The 14292-nt window shown below is 47.3% G+C and overlaps 2 protein-coding genes across 14 annotated transcripts in view; one reads left to right on the top strand and one right to left on the bottom strand.

Moving 5' to 3' along the window:
* Positions 1 to 14292, bottom strand: part of LOC122712944 (erythroid differentiation-related factor 1) — a 79451-nt gene that overhangs the window by 36950 nt on the left and 28209 nt on the right. The gene's annotated exons all lie outside the window — the stretch shown is intronic.
* LOC122712943 (xin actin-binding repeat-containing protein 2) overlaps positions 1 to 14292 on the top strand; it is a 65108-nt gene that overhangs the window by 26115 nt on the left and 24701 nt on the right. For 10 of the 11 annotated variants that reach the window (XM_043932987.1, XM_043932992.1, XM_043932986.1 and 7 more), the window contains exons 2-3: positions 7254 to 7330; positions 7388 to 9187. In XM_043932987.1, the coding sequence (XP_043788922.1) occupies positions 7295 to 7330; positions 7388 to 9187 (1836 nt within the window). In that variant the 5' untranslated portion in view covers positions 7254 to 7294. Of the gene's footprint in view, positions 1 to 7253; positions 9188 to 14292 lie in introns of all 11 variants that reach the window. The other variant, XM_043932985.1, reaches the window with a different exon arrangement.

Here is a 14292-nt window from a genome sequence, read left to right as displayed (position 1 = left end):
CCCGCTCCGGAAAAAATACTCCATTAAATGCAAATATAGCGATCCTGGCGCGCAGCGGGCCGCGAAATTTACGTATCAAACGGGAAAGAGAAGCTCGAACGTGACGCCGCCGAAGCGGGGGCGAAATATATCTGGAAGTTTCTCGATCATCCGCGATATAAATCTCCACCCACCGTTGAAACCGCTGTGCCAACTTTTTAGACGGGCAGATTCACGGGTTTTCACGTTTTTCAATTTAATTTCAAATCTCTATTGATCGTGAGTAGAGAGAGTAACGCTTTCGAATTTCTACTTTTCATCTTTGCATCCCCCAAAAGAAATTAAGAGAGGAGCAAGATATTTCCAGTGAAAGGAATTTCTTTGAATTTCGAATCGGTAAAAAGAAACTCGTTAAAAATCGATAATTCGGAGATGTTATTGAACGAAGCGAGCCAATATTCTTCAGTTGCAATCCTTGACAAAAATCGCTAGGCGCCCTTCTCAGCATCCCCTCGATCGGGACAAAGAACCTCCTCCCCTCCTCCCCTTTCGAGGAAAGCGAACATTTCTCTAATGGAACGATTCTCCGCGGGATTTTTCGCTCTCGTTAAGCCCAAGGTTTGCTGACCCGACAGTGCATATGGAGGAGGGTATATCTAAGGGTAAGCGAGCTGACGTCGGCCGTCTGCCGAGGCAATTGTCCAGAATCCCTCGTCTCATTCTCGTAACGTTCGCGATCATTGTTGCACGATTATTAATCACGATAACGAACAGCGTGGCCTAAGGATAAATTTGTCACGCTTCTGCGAAACAGCGTTCCGTCTTCATTAAGACCTCCCCCTCCCCTTTCTCTTCCCTCCCTCCACCACAACTCTCTCGGCCGGAGAGGGAGTTCGCTTGGCATCGGTCCTCCTTCGCCCACCAAATTCTCCCCCTCCCCCAAACGAGCCTCGTTCCGATCGGATGATAAATCGTGGAATATTTTACTTTTATTATCACGTTATTTATCCCACGTGGACAACGTGGCGTCGCAACAAACGACATCGATTCTCCGCTCTCCCCCTCGACTCGTGTTTATCCCCGTTTACATTCCTGCGCCATTTTTATCACGAAAACCCTAAACGTTCCTTCGTTCTCCAAATACTTGACGCAAAGCCAAAACGATTTTTCGTCATATATCTACGCCTCTATAGTTTCCATACAGAACTATATATTCGGATCTCCATTTCGCGTTAAATCCTCGAGGGATTTTCGTTGATTTTTAGATTATTCGCACGCGAAATTTCTTTCGAAAGGGCCGCTTGTGCATCCGCTCGTTTCGAGCCTGGAACCTTGGAAACGTTGCTCGACGATATTTCACTCGGTATCGAAGCGAAAGAGGGAAGGGAGGGAACGGATGGAAACGAGCCAAAGATTCCAAGTCGCTTCGAAACCTCCGTCGATTCGTCATCTCTGGCGCGAGCCATGGGAAAATCGACGTACGTGCGAACAGGAAAGGAGATTCTCCATGGATTTCTTCTCTTCTTCTTCAATTTTTCGTTTCAAATTTCCCGCGAAACGTTATATACACCTGAGGTAAAAAAAAAAAAAAAAAAAAAAGGAATCGAATCGAAAAGAGATTCTTTGGCCGCGCGAGCGAGCGAAAAAGGAAGAAGCGGAATAGAAAGAGGAAAAATAAGAGATGAAATAAGAGAGGAAGAGGAAGAAGCGAGGCTGAACGGGTTAAGTATACTTCGCACGGTTGTAAAAGTGCGCGTTTAATTTCGGCTTTCCTCGCGCCGAAAATATTCGCGCCACTTTCCGCGCCGGCATAGCTTCGCGGCTAACAGGGATTCCTACGGGGACCGGTGTCAGTTACCTAATTATAGTTGCATAGAAATCTGTAAGGGGACACCGCGACGGATCGGGCCGCGCCTTCTGCAACTCGGATTGCAGTGAAAACGCGCAACACGCACGCACGCACGCCGCAGCTTCCGGATAAATCATCACGCGAGCCGACTTTTCTCCCCTCCTTTTTCCTCGCCCGGATCCATTTTTCGTCATCGATGGACACGTTAACGAGAAATTTTTATCGAGAGCAAGCTTCTTGATCGAGATTCTAGAAGAAATTTATTCTTTAGAGTCTATTCTTTTAGTGGACATTTTAGTGGATAGCGTGGAGAGGTTAGATGGTTGGTGGATTTTTAATATTTTTTTGAAACGCTACGTTTCACGATGATACGAAGAGGATGGATAAAAAGAAGAGCGGGATTAAAAAGGAAGTTGGAGAACCGATCAGATATTATCGTGTAACTTGTTCTATATAATCCTCGACACTTGACGAGCAGATAGTGGTTATTTCCGCCAATCTTTTTCCAAGGGAGGAGATAAGAAGAGTCTCGATCGCCTCGGCCATTCGATTAGATATCGAACCTTGTTTCGTTCGATTTGTCAGCTATCTATCTTTTCTATCTAGTTTACTTCGCCTACGATCCCTTTTTTCGAAGAATTGGAATATCTATCTGGGACCCAGATCGAAAAGGATCGAGGTTGATTGATATTCGCACCGTATTTACGTCGACCAGATCCAGATCATTTTCGAAGCGAAGAGATTTCAATTGGCCAATACTCGAGACTTGCGATCCTCGTGAAGCGTGGCGAGTAGAATTCCGCATCCGTCGAGGAGATACTTCCGCGTGTCGAAATCGGTCGGTTGGAATTGGAACGAATTTCGACTCGAATTTGGTATAATTCCTCGGAAACGGATTTATGTGGTTCTCGACCCGTTGCATCGGCCACGTATTCTATTTTCGAGCCCAAGTTTCCTCCACGCGGGCCAGAAATACGAAATGGGGGGATGCATGGACTCTCCGTATACGAGATATACGAGTCGAAATCGAGGAAGCCAAGTTTCCATTATCGATTACGTACCCGCTTGCGGTTTGATTTTATCCGACGCATAGCGACTCGACGACGTCGGTAATCGATCCCTTTCGCCGCATCAATTCCAGTTACGTAAATTAAACAGCGCTAATTGAACCTTTAAGGTTTAACGATCCTTCTTCGAATTGATCCTTTCCTTTTTTTTTTCTTTCTTTTCTTGAAACGTAACATTCGTGTCGTCGTCTGATCAAAGTATTTCCTGTTTCGCGGAAGACGCGAGAAACTGCTTTTTGAACTGTAAGTATACCGTATCTTATCGAGATAGGGGTTTAATTATAATACGTACGATATCCCTCTCTCGTGCCAGAGATGCACGAATATATGCAAATTAGTTGTTCGAGTAAGTAAGGCAGGACAAGAAGAGTGTTTTTATTCCTAATTCATATTGAAACGATGATATTTTTATGATCGAACCATGAAACTCGAATTATCGACAGAATTGTCTGTATGGTATAAAGTAATCGCGTGTCGATTATTTATGGAGAGTGAAAATTTGAAAATTTCGGATGAAGGCAAATTGGCGCAATTATAACGCGGTTGCAACACTCCAAGTGGGCGCGCAGAAACGGAAGAAAAGAGCGTAGACACCCTCGACACCCATCCACGTTCGCCGCGCGTCCGAAATGATTGTGCAAATACAGCGTGATACTGCAATTTACGGGCGAACCTTGCGCTTTCGTTTGGGCAGACTTCCCTACTCCGCCTGCACTCCGTCCCCTCGTCGTCGTGGTTTAATTACGAGGGACCACTTCTCCCGAAGGAACCCTTTCCTCCATTGTTCGAAAAGTTGACATCAATTCTCCAACTCTTCTTCGATACGAATATGCGAATAAGATTGGATACGAATTAAAGGTGAAAACTTTGGAATATATACTATATAAAGTATTTTACGAGATGCGTCTGCATTTCGTAAATTGGACGAAAGAATTAAAAGAGTCGCGTGAAAGAAAGATTTGTTCGTTTACGAAGCGAAGAGGGAAGCGCCTGTGCGTAGGCAACCACGGCAGACTGGTCTGAAAAGACGATGGAATCCTCTTAGAAAAATCTCTAGCTGCGATATAGTAGAGTGTATCTCGAGAATTGGAGAGAACGAGGTAAAAGAGCGCGGTCAACGAGACAAGCGTCTGTTCATTATTATCGATGGGACATAAATTCGAAAGAAAAAACGAACGTCGTTTATTCTCTTTTGCAACCGTTTCCTTTTATTCAGCGGAGAATTTTATTTTTACGACATTTTCACGATATTTTCACGAAGCACGAAGGGGAAACGCGACGGCCGTTTATCGACGGCGTACCACGTTGAAAAGGAGAATCGAGGGTGGTGGAACGCGGAGGGAACGTCGCGCGAATCGAAACGAAAAGTGGCGCTGTCGCTTTCGTTCGCGACCGCTTTTGGGCAGAGGATTTCCCGGCTGCGGCGCGGCGGAGAGTCTCGATCCGAGCCTCGTTAAATCGCGGTAGTGTGTCATTCTAAAAATAGAGAGGAGAGGTTGAAACGAGAGAGTTAGCCGCGATCCGGGAGAAAGAGAGAAGGGGATCCTATAGTCCCGGTCGTGAACCCGAAGAACGACCTCGGAGAAACGCCGACCAAAGAGAGGGACGAGAGAAAAGAACAAAGAGAGAGAGAGAGAGAGAGAGAGATGGTTTGTACGGGTAAGCGCGTACGCGAAAGAGATGGAGCGAAAGCGGGGAAAAAAGATGGACGAACGCTGGGAACGGGAGGAAAAGAAAGGGAATACGGGAATCAGAAGGAGAGAAAGAAAGCGAGGAGGAAGGAAGATCGAATTAAACGGACACCGGCGCGAAAGAGTCGAGAGGAACGACGACAACAGAAAGCGTTCTGCGCGCTTTTAAATATCATCGGTATAGAAGCGTGGAGAAACGAGCGCGCATGCGCGATGCGGGGACGCCGTGGCACCGGCGCATGCGCGCCTCGGCCACTTTCTAATTTTACCGCGGCGCGGTATACGATTAGTTTACGCCAGAATCGGGCCGTACCCTTCTCTTTCTCTGCTCGTATAAATCATAATTCTATTGCGCCGCGATACGGCTGATACGTTTGTCGAGAATTTTTCGACGCGCAACGGAGTCGAAGAAGAAAAAGAAAAAAGAAAGGGATAGAAGATCTCGAGAAGCGGTAAATCGTCTCGATACTCGTTTGGATTATGCTTTTGGAGCGAGCCTTCTAACTCGTGTAACTCGTGTCAGTTATCCAATCGTGTCATCTCGATAAACTCGGACAACGACGTAACGTTATAATAAATCGACGTCGACGAGACAGTTAGATATTCCTTAACGACCACTTTAGGTCAACATACAGTTCCGCCACTGTTTTGTCGACTGAACCGCTAAAAACGGCCCGCGCGGCCCGACCACGGAACCGTAATTGCAGCCATTAAGGGGACATTTAGGAACCCCTGTATTACGTCCACTCGACCGCCGCGCGCTCCGCTACTCGCTTCGCACCCGTTAATTTATCGTATTTAGGAGGGATTCTACGTCGTCGTATTCTTCCCGACACGGCTAGCTCCCGACCCACGATAACTTTAACGAGCGACGGAGGAGAGAGTCGGTCCATAAAATAAATTTTTTTACCGTCTGCGTTTTACCAAACTGCGATCACCCGACAGATTTAAATCGAGAATCGAGATCGTTACGCGAATCGATCGAATCTGGCCGAGAATTGGAAAAACGGAATTTCTTGCGAAACGACATGGCTCCAGGAAGCAGCACGGTTCCTCGCTCGTATCCTTGAGCAGTTTCAGATTTCATTTTCGAAATACATTCCCTTGCCACGTAAATACGCGACCCACGGAATGGCTAATAATAGGAGGATTTGGCTTGGCGGCCAACAACGCGGCACCGCTGCAACCGCTTCCTGAGTTCCATACGACCGTGTCTTCCGTTAATTTCGAGTGCACGCGAGCCCTCTCTCGGAAGAGGACTCTCGCCCCGATCGAATCGGTTCAAGAGAGAGGAGGGACGAGGATCCGTCGCATCTCGGAATCAAGTTGCGTCCCCCGAAAAAGGACAACGTTTCTCGTTGTTCGTCAAATACGGAGCAATCTAAGTATAGAGTCGTCTTCTCCTCCTCCATTTTCCCTCTTCCTCCTCCTTCTCCTCTTCCTGCCGCATATTTTCGTAATCTTTGGATCGCCGATGTTTACGCATCCAATTCCACTTTTGTTTGGCACACAACTTGCAAACCGTTTTCCATGCGAACGTTAGTTGTTCCGTTAATTTCGACGCGGTTCTCTCTTCGAGGATCCCTTTCTCGATTCGAAATCTCGCCCTCGCCCCCCCTCCCCCCCGAAGAAGAAGGATAGCTCGCGTTGCCCACTCGAATCCGGGACGAGCTAAGAATAGAACTCGACTTCTCCTCGCGACCGTCTTCGCTTCTCCTCCCTCCCTCTCTCCCTTCCCCTCCGCATATTTTCGTAATCTTTGGATCGCGGATGTTTATGCAGCGACACGAATCCGATCCAAATCCACACTGGATATTAATAATAATAGCCGAGTGACTTCCAAAGGACAAAGAGCGCATAAAGACGCGTGTAATTGCACAACATTGCCAGCGAGCTTGCACCGCGTCTCTCGTTACCGTGTTCGTCCAGAATCGAAAATCGTCGTAGGCTAATTCCGTCGCCGCGGAATCGAACCTCCTCTTCCTGTTACGCGCCATCCCTTCACCGAGACGAGAGAGACAGAGTGACTGAGAGAGAGAGAAATTGGTTGGTCGAGCAGAAATACCCGGTGACCTTCTTCCGAAAGGTGGCTGCGCAACACCGATCGGTATCCATCGCGACTGAGGAGATAATTCTTGGAGAAAGAATTTAATCTATTATCTTGCATCGCGTAGATCAATAGGTGGAGTGGAAGGAAGGGTTCGAGTCTCGAATTGGCGGCGTTTTAATCCTCTTTGGGCCGAGGTAGAACTCGTCGTCCAGAGAGAGAGAGAGAGAGAGAGAAATCGAATGAATTTTAATCTATTATTTTGCATAGATCAATAGGCGGAGTGGAAGGAAGGGGAGAGTTCGAGTCTCGAATCGGCGGCGTTTTAACCCCCTGTGGACCTAGGTAAAACTGTCCAGAGAGAGAGAGAGAGAGAGAAGCATTTCTTCCACCTTCCGTTCACTTTATGGCGTCCACTCGAGCGAGCGAGCGTTCTTCGCGCAATCGTAAAATCATTGGAGCTCGCGATTTCCTCCTCCCCCTCGATCTCTCCACCCAAAAATTTTTCTCCACGTTACGTTCGATACTGCATCGAATCTCGCTTCGATTCGCTTTCGAATCTCCCCCTTCCCTTCCTTTTCTCCTCCTCCGTAATAACGTAATCTCTGGTTTGATCGCAGGTGTCCACGGTGCGACTGTCCGACGATCCAGGCGCGCCATAATGGCGGAGGTGGCGACCAAGAAGTCGATCAATGTAGTAAGTAGCAAAACTAGCGAGGTGTGTAGCGTTCAATCTAACAACGGTTTGATCCAGTTGGATAACATAACCGCGAGTAACAAGCAACTAATATCGTTGTGCGAGAGCAACGACGACGAGGACGATCTAATCCTGACTAACAACACCCGTAACGAATTGGACACGGACGACAAAAGCCTTCAGGAGTTGATCGAGAGCGAGCTGGCGCTGAGAATTTGCTCCAACGCCGGAGAGACGGAGGAGGAGGAGGAGGAGGAGGAGCAGGAGGAGAACGGAACCGGTATAGAGATGGACGGGGAAGAAGGGAAGGAGGCGGAAACGGTGAGGAGGATCGTGCTCGACAGGCAGCAGGAGCAGGTGGACGTGAACGCGGAATTCATCGCCGCGGAAACGGAGCACTCGTCGGGTTTGATCGGGAAACCGATATACAGCTATCAGAACGGGCACGTGTCGCCCGACGCGGGGGTCGCGGACACGCGTTGCTACGAGGGGGACGCGAAGCCGATCGCGGCCGGTTACCGGGAGGGGGAGGGGAAGCAAGTGTTGGAGGAGCTGCCGGAAGTTGGCAGCGGGATAGCAATCGAAGAAACAACGACGCGCGAGATCGATGAGGGGCCACGTGACCGGGCGGCGGACGATGGCGGATTCGAGCCGCGGAACGAGGAGGACAACGAAGACCCGTGTCCCGATTATCCCGCCCTTCGGCCTGCCGAGGCCGCGGACAGACTGCCGGATGTCCACGCGATGAGCCAGGAGTCGTTCGAGGAGGAGCGGGTTACCGCGAAACCAGCCGCATACGACGTCGACAAGTATCGGGAGGGAATAGAGGTTCGGTCTGTGATTTCGGACGCGGGTGTGGGCCCCGATGCGGAGAAATTGGACGGTGGGGCGATGGAGGGCGATGACGACGATGTTGGGGGTGGAGGTTCGCGGAAGAAGGACGTTGGAGGGCTGGACGCGTGGACGGAGCGGGGAAATTACGGGGAGGAGGATCATCGGCAGATGATCGGCCAATTCTCGGATAATTTCGATCAGGGCTCGTGCCAAGAGGGGGTGGAGGAGTTGCTCTGCCCGGCCGAGGAATTCGGGAAACGGATGCGGGGGGACGATGACGAATCGAAGAGGATCGATCCCTTCGACGATATCGCGATATCCGAATCGGCCGCGTTCGAGTCGAAAGTATCGAGCAACGATAAGTCTTGCGGCTCGTCGGAGGAGAAAATTCTCGTCGAGGAAGTATCCGTTCCGGGGAAACCGGTGGACGTCGAGGAAGAACCGGAGGAAGAGGAAGAGGAAGAGGAGGAGAAGGAGGAGGAGGCACGTGGCACGCCAATTACGCGGTGCAAAAGTTTCGACGACGAAACTTCGAGGCATCGTTTCGATAGCTCGATGGACGCGGCGAGCACGGAGGAATTTTTGGACACGGAACGGCGAGTGTTGAACGAGGAGAATTGCGACGAGCGATATCCGCAGCGGGATTCGAGAGGGTTGGAGGAGGAGGAGGAGGAGGAGGAGGAGGAGCAGGTGGAGGAAGAGTTGAGGGCCAAGGAGGAGGAGGGGGAGGAGGAGTCGAACGACAACATGGACGAGCAGAACGCGATCACGAAATCGTCGAGCGAGCTTTCCGTGTCCGAGCCGACGTTCATCGAGAAGACGGAGGTGGTCATATCCGAAAGCAGCGTGAAGATCGTCTCCGAGACGCAGTGCCTCGAGATCGAGAGCGAGGAACAGCAGCGAGAGGAAGTCGACGAGGAAGTCGAGCAACGAGCGGAGAACAGCGGCGAACTCGTATCGCCGGCTCGCGCGCCCCTTGCCACCCCCGACGACGAGACCAGCGACGTTTCTAACGCGGGTGATGTAAGTCTTGCTTTCCCACTAATCTATCCGAGACGTTCGGGACGTTCTTCTTTCAAAACGACTTTCAAAACGACTTTCAAAACGAAGTTCGACAGATTTCATCCCCCTTTTCTTAACTCTTCTGACAAGCCTGCTTGGTTTTTTTTTTTTTTTTCCTTTTCATTTTGGAAATGATTTTAATCCTTTTTGTTTTAATTGACGTTGAATGGTTTGTCAACTACTTTTTTCTTTTTTTTATTGGCTGAAACGAACGTTTGAGCGTTGGAGTGTTTAAGCGGAAAATCGCATTAAGAAGGAGGAACAAAAATGAGCACAGGTTGAGAGGAATTGGCACGCTGGTTTCCGGCGAAAGGTTATTCGGTAGCGAGCACACCGACCCACGTAACGCGACGTAAAGAATATTGTTGCGTCCCCGTTGTTGTGCTCGTTCCTGTTGCACGTTGAGTAATTCTTGCAAACGAGCCATTCCGGCCCCGCTTTTCCTGCCCGCCACTCCGCAACGCTAATTACACCGTTGCGCCTGCTCCCACGCGTATTTCGTGGCGGTAACAATTAATCTCGTTAACTCTCGACTGCAGGTAAGCTCGCGTTCTTTTTGATCGACCATTTTAACTCTGTTTCTTTTTTTAGAGGTAACGAAAAAAAAAAAAAAAAAAAAAAAGGAAAAGTTAAAGCGAAAAAGCGTGGCAAAGTAAACGTCGGAGTGTTTAATTGAACAACAAAGGCCTAATTGGCTCGTTGACACCGGCCAACGACGCGTAACCACTTTCGTTCTCCGTTATTTCTCTTCATTGACACCGGTAAAGAATATATATACGCGAGCCTGATTTATTCCGCGACGACCAGGGACCCAGTGAGAGTATATACGAATGTAGTTCACGGCTACGGAACGGAATCACGGGTAGACGGGTAGGTAATGCGAGCCGAAACTCGACAACCGGGCAATTAAACGTCGGATACGCGGTGTAAATCAGGTTGTTGATAAGTATCGGCGATCGTGTTGGTCAACGAAGAACGGGGGTGCGATATCGCGGGCAATATCTCTGAATAAATTTAGGGTCGCGTAAATTGTTAGGTTTTCGTTTAGATTGATTGGGAGAAAAATTGCCGAATAAAGTAACGTTATTCGACGAGAGAGAGAGAGAGAGAGGGAGAGAGAGAGATTGAAATTTCGAGTTGATGAAAATTGAAAGAATCGAATCAACGAGGTAACGTTACTCGTGAATGGGAAAATGATGGAATAATTCTCCAAAATGGAGATTAATCTCCTCTCGTATATATATTTTTTATTTTCCAAGGAAGATAAGAACGCTTTTTTTTTTTAGTTTCAACGACGATGTATCGAGATCAGCACGAGGAAGAAAGTGAAAGTTTTTCGAATCGACGCGTTTAAAGCTGATTGATCGAGTTCATAGGTTGCGGAGACAATGTTGCGTGTTAAATAAATGAGGAACAACGAGTCGATCGTAGCCCGACGACACGAATAGAAATGGCTACGATAATTCACGGGCCCCACGTGAACAGATGAACGCGTACCGGAAGCAATCCGCTCGTTTATCAAGACAACGCTACGAAACCGAGTTATCAGACGGCCGGTTCAACGACCACCGCCCATGCCGTGTAGTAACCTATTCCGCTAGAAACGAGCTTGACCGAGATCCAACTCGTCACGAACTTTTTAATTCCGACCGCGTTCTTTTCCCCAACAGTTTTCTCTCCAAATTGAAATTGGAGAACCTTAACCTTCTTGAACTTTCCGGGCCAGAGTTCTTCGACTTTGTCTCCCAGGTGTCAAAGCTTTTCCACGATTTTCGCGATTTCTAAGATTCGAAACGATCGAAGAAGATTTTTCGTTGCTCTTCGAGATGGAAAGAAAATCTAAGCTTCGACATTCGAACTTTTCCACGATTTTCGCGATTTTCGAAATTGAAGTTCAGGATTCTTCTAAGCGTCGAAATCGAAGCTTTTTCATTGTTCTTCAAAATGAAAAGAAAATCTAAGCTTCAACGTTTGAACTTTTCCACGATTTTCGCGATTCCTAAGATTCGAAACGATCGAAATCGAAGCTTTTTTGTTGCTCTTCGAGATGGAAAGAAAAATCTAAGCTAAGCTTCTCGAAGATTTTCCACGATTTTCGCGATTCGAAACGATCGAAATTGAAGTTTAGGATTCTTCTAGGCGTCGAAATCGAAGTTTTTTCATTGCTCTTCGAGATGGAAAAAAAATCTAAGCTTCAACGTTTGAACGTTTTTCCACGATTTTCGCGATTCCTAAGATTCGAAACGATCGAAATCGAAGCTTTTTCGTTGCTCTTCGAGATGGAAAGAAAAATCTAAACTTCTTCGACGTTCGAACTTTTCCATGATTTTCACGATTCGAAACGATCGAAATTGAAGTTTAGGATTCGAGGTGGAAAGAAAAATCTAAACCTCTCGACGTTCGAACTTTCCAAGTGAAAACTTTCCGCCGACCTTGACCCGTTCGCGAGATCAAAACACTTACACAATTTTCACAAATAATCCCGATATATGCGTTTTACTTCCCGGATGCTATAGTTTCCAGTTATCCGGCTACTCCCGATACCGGTTCTCTCCATGGCAAAACGACTCCCACACGCGCGCGTCAAGGAACGAGCGAGGATGAAGAAAAAAACGAAAAAAACGAACTCGTTACATCGTTGAAAACACGAGATCGAGGTCGATGCCGAGAAGAGGCGCCAACCAATCCCGAGACTCTGGCTCGATCCTCTCGATCGATCTGCTACCTTTCGTTCTGCCATCTGAACACCCTCCCTTCCTCCCCCTCTGTCTGCTTCACCTGGCCACCCGTCCCCCCTCCCCATGTCCGGTGGAAATGGCCAATCGCGGAAATCCCAACCCAAGTGTATACCCCACGATACCGATTTCCTCCGCTCGACCCCAGTTGGTTCGAGACCACCAAACGTTCACTCGTCCACTCGCGGATCTCGTGAAACACCTCGAGGACGATGATCTTCCGTAAGGTAGGAGATCGTTCAATGAGAATTTTCGTCTCTTTCGTTTCTTTGAATAATTGGAATTACTCGTATTCTTAATCGGAATGAAAGATATTTTGAAAGACGAGTGTGCAAGTATAATAATTACAAAGAAGGAAATAGATAATTGAAAGATTTGGAAAGATTTAAAACTAGTACACGAAATTAGATTAATCTTGTGATACGAATGAATCAACCGATCGTTCAAATCCTTCCAATTTTTCTTCTTCTCCTTTCCTCTCTCGTCCGTCGTTTAATTTGCATCCTACGATGATTTCTACCCCTCCGGGGTAACTAGCTTTATCGGATCCAACCACGCTCTTCCTCGACGTTTCCCGTTCGCATACGTTGGCAGACGTTTTTCTGATCCGTATCAGGCCGTCCGTCCGAGGCAAGCGGGCCCCAGGGCGGCCTAGGAACGCGTTCCCCCACTCTTCCGCTCCCTTGCGCCCCTCCCTCCTTCCCTCCTGTCCGTTGTTCCCTTGCGCTTCTTCCGTCAGCTTTTCTTTCGTCGACCTCGTTACTAAGGTAGAGACGCGCGGCTGGGAATCGTGTCCCGAGTGGTTAGCCTCGTTGCTCGTTCCACAGCGATCGATTTCGGTGGAAACTGGAAAACTCGAGGGGGTCTCGATCCTCCTCGATATCCTCGACAGGAGGAAGAAGAGGTAAAAGAGGTGTGGTTGGGCGGTGATCGCGCGAAAGTGAGGAAGATTAGGATCAGTTTCAAAACGGCTCGCGTGAAGGAAGCCACGATTTTCCACGGTACGTGTGAACGCATTCGTATTCGTTTCCTGTCGAAAATTGCCCGCGAATCTTGGTGCGCGCGCTAACGAGAAGGTGCGCGAACGATCGAAACGAGCGATGACGATCGACGCGTGATTTTTCAACGTTGTGAAAGTGATGTATCGTGTGTGGGGGAGGGGAGCGTAATGAGGCGTAGAAGGCAATTTATTTTTCGACGGGATATCTCATTATTTTTTTTTTCTTTTTTAGCATTAAAATCTAAATATATTATAATCTTTTTCTGCCTAGTTACGTTCAAACATATAGTTACATTACTATAAAGATTATTCTTCGAAAACCATCGATAAGGAAGAACAAATATCATATTCAAATAGTATATTCAAAAAAAAAATTCTAAGTATCTTAGAATCTTCTTTTGTCCGATATCATTGCCAAGTTACGTTCAAATCTTTTAAAGATTTCACTCCCTTCCGATTATTATAAAGATTATTCTTCGAATCATCAAGGAAGAACAAATACCATATCCAAAAAGAATAATTCTAAGTATTTTATAATCTTCTTCTGTTCGATAGCATTGCCAAGTTCAAATCTTTTAAAGATTTCACTCCTCGAAATGACGTTCATTATTATAAAAATAATTCTTGCAAAAATCGAAAAGGAGCAAGGAATAGCATATCCAAAAAAGAAAAAATTCTAACGAAAAATTGGGAAAGTAGTAGCCGATTCCCAGGTTCACTATGATTACTTTTCATAGAAAATCGGTACCCACGAGACCCATCTCGATGAGAGCAGGATATTAATTAGGCGGACAAGAACACGGATCTGGAAGGCTTTCGTTTCGAAACACTTGTGGGCCGGGTCTGGTTTCGGCGTGAACGCCGCGTAATTCGCGATTCGAATCGGGTTCCGCGAGTTACGTGGCCGTGTAATTACGTGTGTCGAGTAAAGGAACGAAGCATTGCAGCGTCGATCAGCGTCGTGTAATAAGAGGATCGCGATAAACTTATCGTCGTCCGGGGAACGCGATCGTTGTAACTAATTTCGCCGAGGGATCTCTTCATTAAGGGTTAAGGTAAAGGAATTGTCCGATATTTTTCGTCGTAATTGACGATCGTGCGCGAGATCGAGATCGGGTGGAATTTTTCAAGAGGTAAAATTTAAAGATTTAAAAGAGAAAGAAATTCAATCTTTGATGGAACTTGGATCTTTATATATTCTTTTGGAAATTAAAACTGGACTTTCAGAGGTTAATAAATAAAAATTCGGAGGAAGATGGCAGATTTTCAAAATATGTAAGTTTTTAGTGACTTATGAAATATAAATTTTGAAAATTGAAAGAAACGAAAGT

This window comes from Apis laboriosa, unplaced genomic scaffold (genome assembly GCF_014066325.1).
Source record: "Apis laboriosa isolate Shangri-la unplaced genomic scaffold, ASM1406632v1 scaffold21_cov150, whole genome shotgun sequence".
Classification (NCBI taxonomy): domain Eukaryota; kingdom Metazoa; phylum Arthropoda; class Insecta; order Hymenoptera; family Apidae; genus Apis; species Apis laboriosa.
The sequence above is the reverse complement of the archived record's forward strand: the minus strand, read 5'-3'. Positions and strand labels throughout refer to the sequence as shown.